The 12,865-nt window shown below is 45.2% G+C and overlaps 1 protein-coding gene across 6 annotated transcripts in view; it reads left to right on the top strand.

Moving 5' to 3' along the window:
• The window catches only part of PDE10A (phosphodiesterase 10A), a 605,914-nt gene that overhangs the window by 503,148 nt on the left and 89,901 nt on the right, over nucleotides 1-12,865 (top strand). For all 6 annotated transcript variants that reach the window (XM_078447559.2, XM_078447557.2, XM_078447556.2 and 3 more), the window contains 2 exons: nucleotides 6,043-6,163; nucleotides 7,178-7,227. In XM_078447559.2, the coding sequence (XP_078303685.1) occupies nucleotides 6,043-6,163; nucleotides 7,178-7,227 (171 nt within the window). The remainder of the gene's footprint in view (nucleotides 1-6,042; nucleotides 6,164-7,177; nucleotides 7,228-12,865) is intronic.

The following is a 12,865-nucleotide window of genomic DNA, read 5'->3' as shown; positions in this document are numbered from 1 at the left end:
ACACGCAGGAAGGCTGCTGAGTGAACGAGCAGCGGGGGGATCGGTGCTTCCCTGGGCTGTTACTGGTCTCTTCTTCTCTTTGCGTTTTAACTTCCTTTTGTGTATAGACACTTGTTCTACGTAAAAGAAGAGAGAATTGCATATTGACCGCCGCATACCTGCCACCCAGCTTCAGTGATGACCACGTCGCTGTTCTTTTCATCTGCACGTCCCCTCCCCTTTTTGATTGCTGGTGTAGTTTAAAGCAAATCTCTGTCATCGTGTGATTTCAGCCGTAAAGGCTTCTGTATGGGTTTCTATTGGGAAATGACATTTTTTTTACACGTAAACCTCAATTACGTGCCATTTTCATGCCTGACAGCCCCACGTAGCAATAATACCTTCATCCTCGGGCCATGTTCAGTTTCCCTCAACTGTCTGAAAAGATTCTTGTTAAGTCATTTTGTTCAAATCAGGGTCCTTAAGTGGTTACATGTGCCACTGGATTGGTGTGTGTCTGTGTCTGTTTTACTCCTTTAAGTTCCTCTGTCTCTTTTTTTTTTTTTTTTTTTAATGTTTATTTTTGAGACAGAGACAGAGCATGAGCAGGGGAGGGGCAGACAGAGAGGGAGACACAGAATCCGAAACAGGCTCCAGGCTCCGAGCTGTCGGCACAGAGCCCGACGCGGGGCTCGAACTCACGGACCGAGAGATCGTGACCTGAGCTGAAGTCGGACGCTCAACCGACTGAGCCACCCAGGCGCCCTATCTTTGTCTCTTTTTTTAAATAATCATCTTTTTCCTTTTAATTCCGGTGTAACTGACATACAGTGCTACGTTAGTTTCAGGTGTAGGATATGGTGACTCAACAGTTCTGTTACCTGGTGCTCATCACAATACGTGCAGTCTTTAGTCCCGCGCACCACCTCTTTTCCCCACCCCCACCCACCTCTCTCCTGATAACCATTGATTTGTTCTCTGTACGTGAGAGTCTGGCTCTTGTTCCCTTTTCTCGTTCTTTGTTTTGTTTCCCGAATTCCACGTATAAGTGAAACCATCTGGCATTTGTCTTGCTCCGACCCTTGGCATCATACCGTCTAGATCCATCCGTATTGTTGCAGATGGCAGGATCTCATCCTTTTTTATGGCCGCGTGATCTCCCACTGTGTATACCCCACACCTTCTTTGTCCGTTCATCTTTTCACGGGCACTCGGGCTGCTTCCGTGCGTTGCCTGTCGTCACTAATGCCGCTACGAACATAAGGGTGCGTACAGCTTTTCAAATTAGTGTTTTCATAATCTTTGGGTAAAAAACTCAGACGTAGAATGACTGGGTCATACGGTCATTCTATTTTTAGTTTCTTGTGGAGCCTCTGGACTGTTTTCCACAGTGGCTGCACCAGTGTGCATTCCCCCCAGAAAGTTTGTAACCTTTGACCGTCTTCTCCCCCATTTCCCCCACACCCCAGCCCCGGACACCTGCCAGTCTGATCTATACTCCTGTGAGGTTGGCCTTTTAGATTCCACATGTAAGTGAGATAATACAGCGTTTGTCTTTCTGTGTCTATTTTAATTAGCAGAATGCCCTCTAGATTCATCTGTGTTACTACAAATTAGCAGGATTTCCTCCTTTTTTAGGACTGAACTTCTGTTTCATGTTTATTTTTGAGAGAGAGAGACACAGAGCATGAGCAGGGGGGAGGGGCAGAGAGAGAGGGAAACACAGATTCTGAAGCAGCTCCAGGCTCCGAGCTGTCAGCACAGAGCCTGACACGGGGCTCAGAGTCACGAGCCGTGAGATCATGACCTGAGCCGAAGTCGGACATGTAACTGTGACTGAGCCACCCAGGCGCCCCATGGACTGAATAATATTCTGATATTATATCTCCTCTAGTTTGTATACATACGTGGTGTGTGTGTGGCATTTTCTTGATTCATTCATCTACTGACAGACCACTTGGCTCTTGTGAATCATCTTTGCTGTGTCGATAGGGCTTTAATATTGGAGAGTTGATAGGACATTACTATGCACGAGTAGCCATAAGAGGACATTTTGCTCTTATGATGCAATCGTGTCACTAGGAATCAAAGGAAGCGGGGTGCACTCACCCATCCGCCAGGTTAACGATTAGAATTTGAAGTCGAAGAACGAAATTAAAATCCTAGGGCACAGATCATCACAGCGCGTGTTGAAAAGTATTTTAAAGGCAGTGCGCTTTAACCTCCTTGTTTCGCAACTGGGAAGACGAAAGCTCGGAGGCACGGCGGAAGGAAAGCCCGCGACAAGCTGCCCGTGTTGTGGATCGCCTCCTTGTTCCCATGGGTGACACCGCGTCCGGCCCAGAAGAGGTGGGGAACAGCTGTTCGTTCCTCTCTGCCCCACACCCAGGCCTTGGCCACGGCTGTGCTCTCCGAGGTGCGTGGTCAGAGCAAGGGCTCTGCCCATGTATCATGTTTCTAGGGACTCCTCTGTCGGGTGACTGAGAACCCAGCTTGAGACCAGCTACAGTTTCCCTCCCCAGAAGAGAGAGAAAGTGTTCAAAGAACGAATCGGTTCGCGAACACTGTGTGTCTAGCGTGAGGTTTTTAGGCGGGAGGGTCTCTGTGTGTCCCGATCTAGGGATTCAGACGCTGTCCTCGTGACTTAATCCGTGTCTCTTCGCCTCGCTCTCCTTTGGGTTAGCCTCAGTCTCCGATAAGCTCTTTCCCAGGACTTTGGGGGGAAAAAATGTACAACAAATGTTTCTAATTACTGGTGAGGAAGGGAGAGAGAGTATGTTGGGACGGAATCTTTTCTCTGGAGTTCCTCAAAACTGGCAGCAGTCGAGTTAGGATGCTGTTTGCAGATGGTGAGGGAACAGCATAGGCTTTTGCGACCCCAGACGGCCCTGCCACGCTTTGGGGGCATCGGGCTTTCGGAGCGCTCTTGATTTTTTTCTGCCGGCTTTGCCCCCACACAGGGCTGTCTACCCGAGCAGAGGACCTGGGCAGTATCTGCAGCCGGACCGCAACTGGGAAGTTAGGACTGATTCGGTGGGCGCAGTACGGAGCCACAGCACCCGGTCGGGAGGCCTGTGGTCTGCGTGCGGCCGCGTGCAGCCAAGCCGACAGGGTGCCCGGGTTAAAGGGGGGGAGGCGGACCCCAGGTAGGAGGCCCGGCAGAGGCCGGAGCAGAGAACGCACCTCCCGGAGAGCCCGATCCGGGGGCAGACACGGGAGTGGCAGCACTAGGTGAGGGTCTCGGAGGAGCGGCCGGCAGTCTTGCGGCTGGTGTTGAAGCCTAGAAGGAAGGCGTGCCGGCGGGCTTCCGTTCTGATGCCCTGGGGTCCCGCGCGCTAGTTCCTCTCTGTCGTTCTCGCTCCCGGGGAAGCTGTCGCTCCAGACTTCTGTGGGTCTTGCGTCTTCAAGCCTTTTCGGCGACGATCGTCAGGGTGGGATTCTGTCAGCCTCTGGGGACGCCTGTGGCACACGTGTGTTCCGGACTGCAGTCACCACAGGGGTCGGCACGCCGGCTGGGGCTCGCGTTTGAGACGCACCTGAACTACGGCCCCCTGGCTGCCCTGACGTCCCCCTGCCCCTCCTTCACTCAGAGGATCCTGGGCCTGTGAATTGGCTCCAGCCTGGAATTCGTCCAGGCACCGTGACTTGCCGCGGAGAATCAAGTCAAACTTGTGTCCGCTGAAACCCGGAACTTTTCCCGGGGACACGGATGAGAAGATAGCAGGCCACCCTGTCTCTCCCAGCTCCGGGGACACTGGGATCAGGCAGCCGCCTGGCCGGGTCATTCCGACGGCGGCTTCAGGTCCGTCCAGGATGCGAGCCACCCCGGCTTCGTCTCTGAGTGTTGTCGTAGCCACATGGCCCTGCCGCGCCAAGCCCCACCCCCGCCCCCCGCCGTGCGTTGAGAAACCCCCTTGGATGGGCCTTCCTGGCCCACAGCACACACCTGTGCACACGTGCCAGTGCACCCTCCGGGACGTATTTCGCACAGCCTCGGTGCAGGGATCGTCTGTGATAATGCAGCTCGGGGATTCTTCTAGAAGAAATCCACTCTAGCAGCCCAGTCTTGCTCAGACTGGAAGAGATAGCAGGAAGGTCTGGTGTTTCAGTTGTATTTGAAAAAGCGTTGGCCACTTTTGGAACGTACTCCCAAGCCAGCACAAGCCCGTGGAACCCAGCATCTCCGTTGAGTGCACGTTGTGGTGTGAATGCCCTGGGATCTCTTCTGTGCAGGGGAGGGTGTGTGATAGATGGCCAGGATCACCGGTACCTGTTGGCAGAATGACTGAGGAACTGATTCATCCATTCTTTCGTCTGTTTATCCACATCCCTTCATTCCCCAGCCATTCGTTGAGAACAGTGCTTTGCAACGCCGTGGATGGAGCTAGAGAACGTCATGCTGAGCTCAGTCAGCAAAAGACAAGGAGCATATGACTTCACTCATGTGGAATTTAAGAAACGAAACAAATGGAAAACAAAGGGGGGGGGTTAAAAAAGAGGAAGAAGGACAAACCAAGAAACAGACTCTTCGCTATAGAGAACACACTGATGGCTACCAGAGCGGAGGGAGGTGGACCATGGGGGAAATAGGTGATGGGGATTAAAGGGTGCACTTGTGATGAGCCCTGGGTGATGCACGGAGTTGCCAAATCATGATATCGGACACCCGACACTGATACGACACTTACGCTGGAATTTAAGGAAGAAGAGGAATGGCGAGTAATCGACCTTTAGGAGTGAAAGATATCTGCGTGGTTAAGAAAGAGAAAGGGGGCTTGAGACGGTGTCGTAGGCAGACAGTGACCACATTTTGTAGAATGTGAGAGGCCACCCCGTGGGGAGTCTGCTACTCTAAGTGCAGTGGGAAGGACTTTAAGCCAGGATGTGACAGAATTTTATTTTGCTTATAGAACTTACCATGGTCGTTGTTTGGAGAACAGGCTTAGGGCGGCAAGCTTAGTGGTGAGGAAGCTCGTTAGAAGACAGCCTTTGGGTCCTTGGAGAGAAGTCACAGCGGTAGCTTGTGCTGGAGTAGCTAAGATCTAGCATCCGCCTTTTCCCCAAACCCCTCTACTGCCGGTGTCCCTGCAGCCCAGAGCTTTGGGCTTCCGGGGGCAGCTAGCTGGTCCTGCCACGGGGTGGCCATGAGAGCTGCTCCCTCCTGAGCTGGGGGTAGAGTTTGGATCGGACCAGGGCAGTGGCCCCATCGTGGCAGGTGGCTGGAGAATAATAACCTTCGTTTTACCCGGTGCAGCACACTTTTGGCAAACTTTTATGCTACTTTTACCGAATAGCTATGTACAACTTCAGAAATAAAGCTGTAATTTGTAACACTTGATATTTTAATAGAAATATACATGGCGCCTATAAATAATTCTTTTTTTTTTACCTTCATTTATTTTTGAGAGACAGAGAGAGACAGAGCACAAGTGGGGGAGGGGCAGAGAGAGAAGGAGACACAGAATCCAACGCAGGCTCCGGGCTCTGAACTGTCAACTGAGCCCCAATGTGGGGCTCGAACTCAACAAACCGTGCGATCGTGACCTGAGCTGAAGTCGGACACTCAACCGACTGAGCCACCCAGGGGCTCCGATAATTTTTTAAGTTTTTATTTATTATTTGTTTTTGAGAGAGAGAGACAGAGCGTGAGCAGGGGAGGGGCAGAGAGAGAGGGAGACAGAGTCTGAAACAGGCTCCAGGCTCTGAGCTGTCAGCACAGAGACAGATGCAAGGCTTGAACTCACACGCTGTGAGATCATGACCTGAGCCGAAGTCGGAGGCCTAACTGACTGAGCCACCCAGGCACCCCTGTAAATAATTCTATGTCACAGCAATTTAATTTGCAATCAGTTTTTTAGTAGATTATATTTAAATAAATGTTCTTTAAAAGCATAATGTGTAAAAGCATAAAATTATACATACACACGCACACACACACACACACACAAAGTTATATAATTAATAAAATGTTTTATAAATTAAGGAATTTTTATCTTATTGTATTTAATTATGCCCTTTCTTTTTCTTTCTTTCTTTCTTCTTTTTTTTTTTTTTTATTAAAAGTACCAAGATACGAATATGCAGGGAGTTGTGTATGAATTAAACAGCTACATCGAACAGCGATTAGATACAGGAGGAGACAATCAGTTACTCCTTTATGAATTGAGCAGCATCATTAAAATAGGTAAGAAATGTTTTATATTCCTTCTGGTAGAACTTTTGAACCAAAGTGTCTTTTATTCTGTTGCAGAAAATGGAAAGAGTAATATACTTACTACAAGGCAAATGCAAGTCATTTATTTGCTTCTATTCTCGGGGCTAAGTTTGAAGTGAAAATACTCTATTCTGAAACGACCAGAATGAGTCAAACCTAAAACTTCCTAACTTACCCAGTCTCAAAAAAGTATCTGCCAGATGTATAAATGGAATATACTATGCTTTCTAAATAAAGCCTAGTTTCTTTGGAACGTGTAGTTTTGTTGAATTAAGTCACATCTTTACGAAGGAAACCCTTAATTTTTAAGCAACACAAAGCATTTTAAATTTATTGGGGCAGATGGCAGATGTACGTACCTTGATCACCTGTTTTCTGATGGGGAAGCTGTGGCCAAGGCAGGCCAAATATTTGACCCAAGGCCACATGAGTGAAAAGGAGTGAACCGTGAGTCTATAGGCAAGCGATCCTCCTCGGGAGTAATATCGGTTACCTGCCGTGGGAACTGCCTTCACATGGCCCTGAAGCAGTGTTAGGAGAGTTAAGCCGTGTTCTCTTCGTGAGGCTGCATGGATACGTGCATCATCCTCTTTGGGTGATGCTTGCCTTGATTACTCATTATTATGAATATTGTGTCTGGTATTTTTTAGTACTTTAACAATTAAATCCCGTTCTTAAACGAAACATATTTTCCAATAGTTGTAACATTTAAAGTTTCACAAACATATTGCGTAGTGCATTGGCTGCTGTGTGCATGTGAGGATGTCACGTCTTAAAGTTTGCAATAGCTGATAAATAATGAATGAAAATGTTCTATGTCATTGAATAAAGCCATAAATTGGTTGGCTCGATTCGCTGCATGACCGTTAATTATGTTAACAAGCCCTTTCACAAGATTCCTCTCTGAGGTCTCACCTTAAAGAATTCATACGTGGTCTGTTCTTCCATTGAGATTAGTTTCTTCCTTTTTTATTACTTTGGCAGCCACAAAAGCTGATGGATTTGCACTGTATTTCCTTGGAGAGTGCAATAACGTAAGTATCTGAATTTAGATTCTGGTGCTCTAGATAAGAACGTGTCATAAGCTCTTTAAAAAAGGTCAGCTGGGCTACAAACCACAGACACGTGGCAATTAAGTACTTCAAACTCACTTTGTATTTCGTTTCTGTCTACGGTTGTTGCCAGGTGAAAATCTCACCAGCGTGGCAACGTTTGGGCATGAAAGCTCACAGTTCACTTACTGTTTTGGTTTTGGCCTGTCTTATGAATGGCGCCTCTAGACCGTTCTGTACAGAAGATGCTTCGGCACTGTGGGCTGGGGTGTCAGGGACGGCGTATGCCCTTTTCAGCACGCTGCCTGCAGTAGAATAAAGCAAGGACGAAAGTGGAGCGTTTTTTAGGTGAGTTTTTTGGACTTCCCGAAGGCCACTGAAACAGTGCGGGGACGGCGTTACTCCGCGGAGACCCCCGAGCCGCGGTGGCCGTAGCTCACCCTGTTCCGTGGTGCGCCTGTCTTCGTGTTGCGTGCCACAGGCTGGAGCCTCTGTTTCTGTTGCAGCTTACTCAGAGCACAGCCCATGGTCAAATGCAGCGTGCATAAGCAGTTCAAGATGTTCAGCTTACTGGCATTTGATTTTTGTTGTGACGTTAAAACCACACACGTAACATCTTAAAAGAATATTCTGAGCCAATAAGAATTACGTTCATAGCTTAACTGTATAGAAAGCATTTATAAATACATTTGGAAAAATTTCACTACGTATTTCTTATGTGTTAGGCATTGCTCTTGGAGATTTGGGGTTTCTTTTTGCACTGTGATGCTTGTATTCGTGAGTAATCAAAATGTGTGCTATTTATGGTTTATAAAATGGTAATAGGAATAGAGACGCAAATATTCCGAGACGTTTAATGGTGCTCGTAAATAATACAGTAATGCAAAGGATGAAAAGTCGTTGCACAGAAATGTTTCCCGGCTGATTCACTGAACCCATCGTTGATCCTTTTTGTTCCCTCCCCTTGCATCGTAAAAATTTACGTTACAGGATGAAAAGCTCTCTGGGGCAAGGACCTTTTCTTACTAATCTTTGCATTCACCCAGCATCTCTCCTAGTGCCTTCCATGTACAGAGACAAGAGTTCCATTAAGTTGAGTTATTCAGATACCACTCCTGCTTCCAAAAACTTTGATACTTCAGACACTGGCAGCAGTTTTAAATGGCTAAGCTACTAAAATAACAAAGAGGTCTCATTCTTCCCTGCTCATTCTAAAAATTTATTTCTAAAATTTTGGGACTTTTATTTAAAAATTAAGAATCCCTTTAAAAAAAAACAAAACCTAGTATATCATTTGCAATTGTATTTAAAACGTGCCGGTGTGTATGTGAGCTCGGTGCGATCAGGAGAGTGCAAGTCTCATTATGACGCCCCTGGGATCTGCAGACAGCTCACAGGGCTTGGCCTTGGCAGCTGAGTACCTGCCGTGTGACCCTTTTCCTTCAGTCACAGCTGTTTGTGACCCAAACTTGGACCGATCCGGTTCTCTGATGAAACCTGGATGCTGGACTCAGCATTTCTAACTGTTGACACGAGAGGAAGTGAGTGAACCCGGGCGCTGAGGGCCCCATGGGATGACCCTCTTCTGCTGTGTGTGAACGAGAATTGGAGGGGGTAGTGGGGGAAGAGCGGTTTCAGAGGTCAGAAAGGGCAGGCCACAAGAGGCCAGGGGTCTGCAGGCGGTGAGAGCCTCAAGAAGTGCTTGACTGGAGAGCCTGGGTTTAGATTCCCAGATCCCAGACTCTTGGTCACTTGGCTGCAGGTTTGGCTTTATTTTTGCACGCTTGTTTGTCCATTGACCTCCGTGAAGTAGCTTCCTGGAATATGTGACTTAGAAAAACCTTCTGTGTCCACAACATCTAAAGCGTATTCTATGTGTATCGCTTCTAAATTCTTTTACTTCTGTAACTTAATTGAGGGGATGATAGTCTGTCCATCCAGGCTCTAGTCGGCTCTTTATTCTACATTCCTGAATTCCTGAGGTCAGCTAATGGTACTCGGCATGGTTCTCTCTGCGGTCACCGCGTCCTTGGTCCACGTGTGGCCTGGGAACAGCAGAGAACGTGGCCAAGATGTGGCTAATTCTGACCTTCCCGAGTCAGATCTCACTCTGTCGAGCCTTCTTAGTATCGCATGCTTCTCCTTCGTAGAACTTAGCTGTGAGTGTACATTTGTGCTTTGTGGGACGATTGGTTCATCCGGCTCTCTCTAGAATGTACGCTTCGTGAAGGCAGAGACCTAGGGGTACTACTGTGTTTGGTCGGCCACATTTTTCTTTCTGTGCGTTCAAGTCTGTGTTCGGGTCTCTTCTACCCTGTAGAATTTCCCTTAGTGACGGTATCCTGGTGGGAGTCTCTCAGTTTTTGTTGGACTAGGTCTTTATTTCAACACTTCCTTGAAACGCATCTTTGCTGGATAGAGAATTCAGATTAATAAAAATTCTCTCTCCGTATATTGACTTTAACATAGTTGTTTTCGGGTTCTTTTGGATTTTCTCTCAGTTCTTCAATATAGTTTTTTATCCCCTGGATATTTTTTCAAGTTTATCTTTTATTTCTTGGGATATATTAACTAAACCTCTTTTATATTGTTTTTTATTCACCCAGCATTTACATTTCTTGGCTTTTGTTTCACCCACCTGTCAACAGCTGGTGGCTTATTTGCTTGTGTGTCTCATTTTATTTGATGTTTTGACCGTGAATCATACTCTTCCTCGGGCCTTTTAAAATGGGTGTTCTTGAGGGTTGTGTTGAAGTTCTTTTCCTGGAGACGGGATATGTATTCGTTTTGGCCGGTCACCTAAGGCAATACCAATCCAGCACAACTTTAAATTATCTCATGAGATTTTTTTTCAGACTACAGAGTAGTATGGATTCTAGCCTCACAGCCACGTGATGCACAGTTATGATTTCTCAGAAGAGATTTTCATTTTCCCTCCAGCAGTAAATTCAAGACAATCTGGTGTCCTAGTAATCTCCTTGCACCTGTAGCTATATTGACCGTAACCGCCAGCTTCGATGAGGCACCAGCCTGTTCCGGTCCTGGCCTCCAGCAGGTCTTGTCTCCCAAGGTGCTTTCCTGAGGGAGGGTCAGTACATCCAGGCTTTGCTCGCTCTCTAGAAAAATCCAACTTGGGATTTGCTTGCCTCGCAAGTTCCGTTATTGACTTCTTTTTAGATTCCTGTGCATTCTGTCCATTCTTCTCAGCCCAGCAATGCATTAGAAAGGATTGAAAATGTACTTTATCCAGCCTTTAAAATTTTTTTAAATTGATTTTTTCAGGAGTATCAAATTATCTAATCTGCCCTATTGCTTGAACAGATGTTGACATACTTCTAAAATGTAAGCCAACCATATTAATAAAATAAAGCTTTTTTTTTTTTTTTTGGCCGGGGTGAGCAGATACACATGTATTTTCTTCTATTCCTTCCTTTGTAAAAAGGGGCATGTTATAGGTATTTGTAAATCTTTTTTATTTTATTTTACATATGTTTTTTAATGGTTTATTTATTTTTAAGACAGAGCGTGAGCAGGGGAGGGGCAGAGAGAGAGGGAGACACAGAATCCGAAGCAGGCTCCGGGCTCTGAGCTGTCAGCACAGAGCCCGATGCGGGGCTCGAACTCACAAACTGCGAGATCATGACCTGAGCTGAAGTTGGACGCTTAACCGACTGAGCCACCCAGGCTCCCCTTGTAAATCTTTTTTAAGTTGCCTCAGGATTTTGAATCATAGTTATAAAGCCTTACTTAAATAACTCACATATATAACAAAATGTATATGCTGTAGTGAAAAAATTATAATAAGGTAGCCCAAACAGACTGAGATAAAATTTTTAGTCTGTATCAAAAATTCCAAGGATTAAGATGGACACAGGGAGAATTATAAAATGCTTATACTTATAAAAGTATTGTTTTCTTTTTTTATAAATAAGAACCAGCAGAAATTAAGTAATTAATTTCTGAAATTGATGCATTGATAAATATAACTTAAATAAAATTTATGTATGTCAGAAGTTCCCCTAGTAGAATTAAAAACCCACATTAATATTGTTGGAGAGAAAAAATTTAAAGAAAACATGGAAAGTTCAGGAAAAGATAGAAAACAAACGAAATAGTGTTAAAACACTAAAAGTAAAACATAAAATAGATTGTGGAACTCTCTACCAAAATATGTCACAACAAAATTACAAGTAGGATAGACCCAGTTACTGAAAGAAAAAAATTGTAAGTTAGGTTTAAAAAACTCACAACTGTCTTCTGTTTTATAGAGGCACATATAGAAAAGGACTTACGAATGATTGAAAATAAAAAGAGAATTTTAGGTGAAGCAGACCTATTCCAGAACAATGAAAACAAAAGGAGAGAAAGTACCACAGGATCAGTGACGAAGATGAGTTTGGGGAATAAAAGCATTAAATTGGAACAGGAGATCACTTGGCATTTATGAAGGGTTTAGTCTGCAACGAGGGGAGACCTGTTACTTAGTTTACCCAATAAGTGTTGATGCGTTAAAATTTGTGAAGCAAAACAGTCACACCAAAAAAACCCCCAAAAGGACAGAAATATACAATAGTGTTTTAGTGATTGACAAACAAAAAATACAATTTGGAGAATGTTAGTAGTATCTGCAAGTAGGTTTATCCAAAAAGTGTATATATATATATTATTTTAGGATTTACCAACATGGGTTTCCCTTTCCTCTTTGGGTTAGATCCTACTTTGATGTGTTTAGCCCCCATTGAAGAGTTCAGATCCCCATAATGGCTAAAAACAAGGAAATTAAACAAAATTAATGTGCAATGTCACTTCTTGGGAGAAAAAAACGAGTATAGTTACTGGGATATTCAGACAATTAGGTTTACAAAAATGAATCGGCGTATTGCTACAACCCTGGGCAAGGCTGTCCACAGTGGATAGTGCAGATCCTTGAAGCACCTTGTATGCATTTTTGAGCATTAATAAATAAGGGACAAAATAAGTTAATTCATGAATTCAACACATTTTTATTGGGTACGATTACGTGGTAGTAATCTCAGGTACTAGAGACACAGTCATAAGTTAAAGTATCTGCCCCCTTGGGATGTGCCTTTTTAACCTATGGGTTTAGAAAGAGAAAATCCATATGAACAAGGGAATCTAAAGACTTTGTACAGATATCAGGTATTTACTGACCTAATTAACAAAAAGAGAAGACACAGTTATTTATGTTTAATAATTCAGAAAATAAAACAGGATGAAAATGATAAATTATGAGAGGATACTTGTACTAATAAATGTGAAAATGTAGGGGAAAAAAATGGTCAGTTTTTGAGGAAAATATAAATTGTCCCGTTTAATGCAAATGGAAAACCTAATAGACCAGTAAATGGAAGAAACTGAAAACGGTATTAAAATAAAGCTCTTCTAAAAGCCAGTAGGACGTGTCTTCAGCAGGCTCTTGTTTGAGTAGGACATGTATTCAGCAGGCTGTTGAGTACCAACCTTGTTTGGGCAGTTTGCTGTCCCCGAGAGCAGTGGTGAGCCGGAAGGGGCCCCCTCGTTCAACACCCCACCCCCGGTGCTCTTCTCGTTCAGTTCCCCCCGCACCCCCGCCAGCCCTTCGGGAAAGACGGGTCCCGTG

This window comes from Panthera onca, chromosome B2, assembly GCF_046562875.1.
Source record: "Panthera onca isolate mPanOnc1 chromosome B2, mPanOnc1 haplotype 2, whole genome shotgun sequence".
In the NCBI taxonomy this organism is placed as follows: Eukaryota; Metazoa; Chordata; class Mammalia; order Carnivora; family Felidae; genus Panthera; species Panthera onca.
The sequence above is the reverse complement of the archived record's forward strand: the minus strand, read 5'-3'. Positions and strand labels throughout refer to the sequence as shown.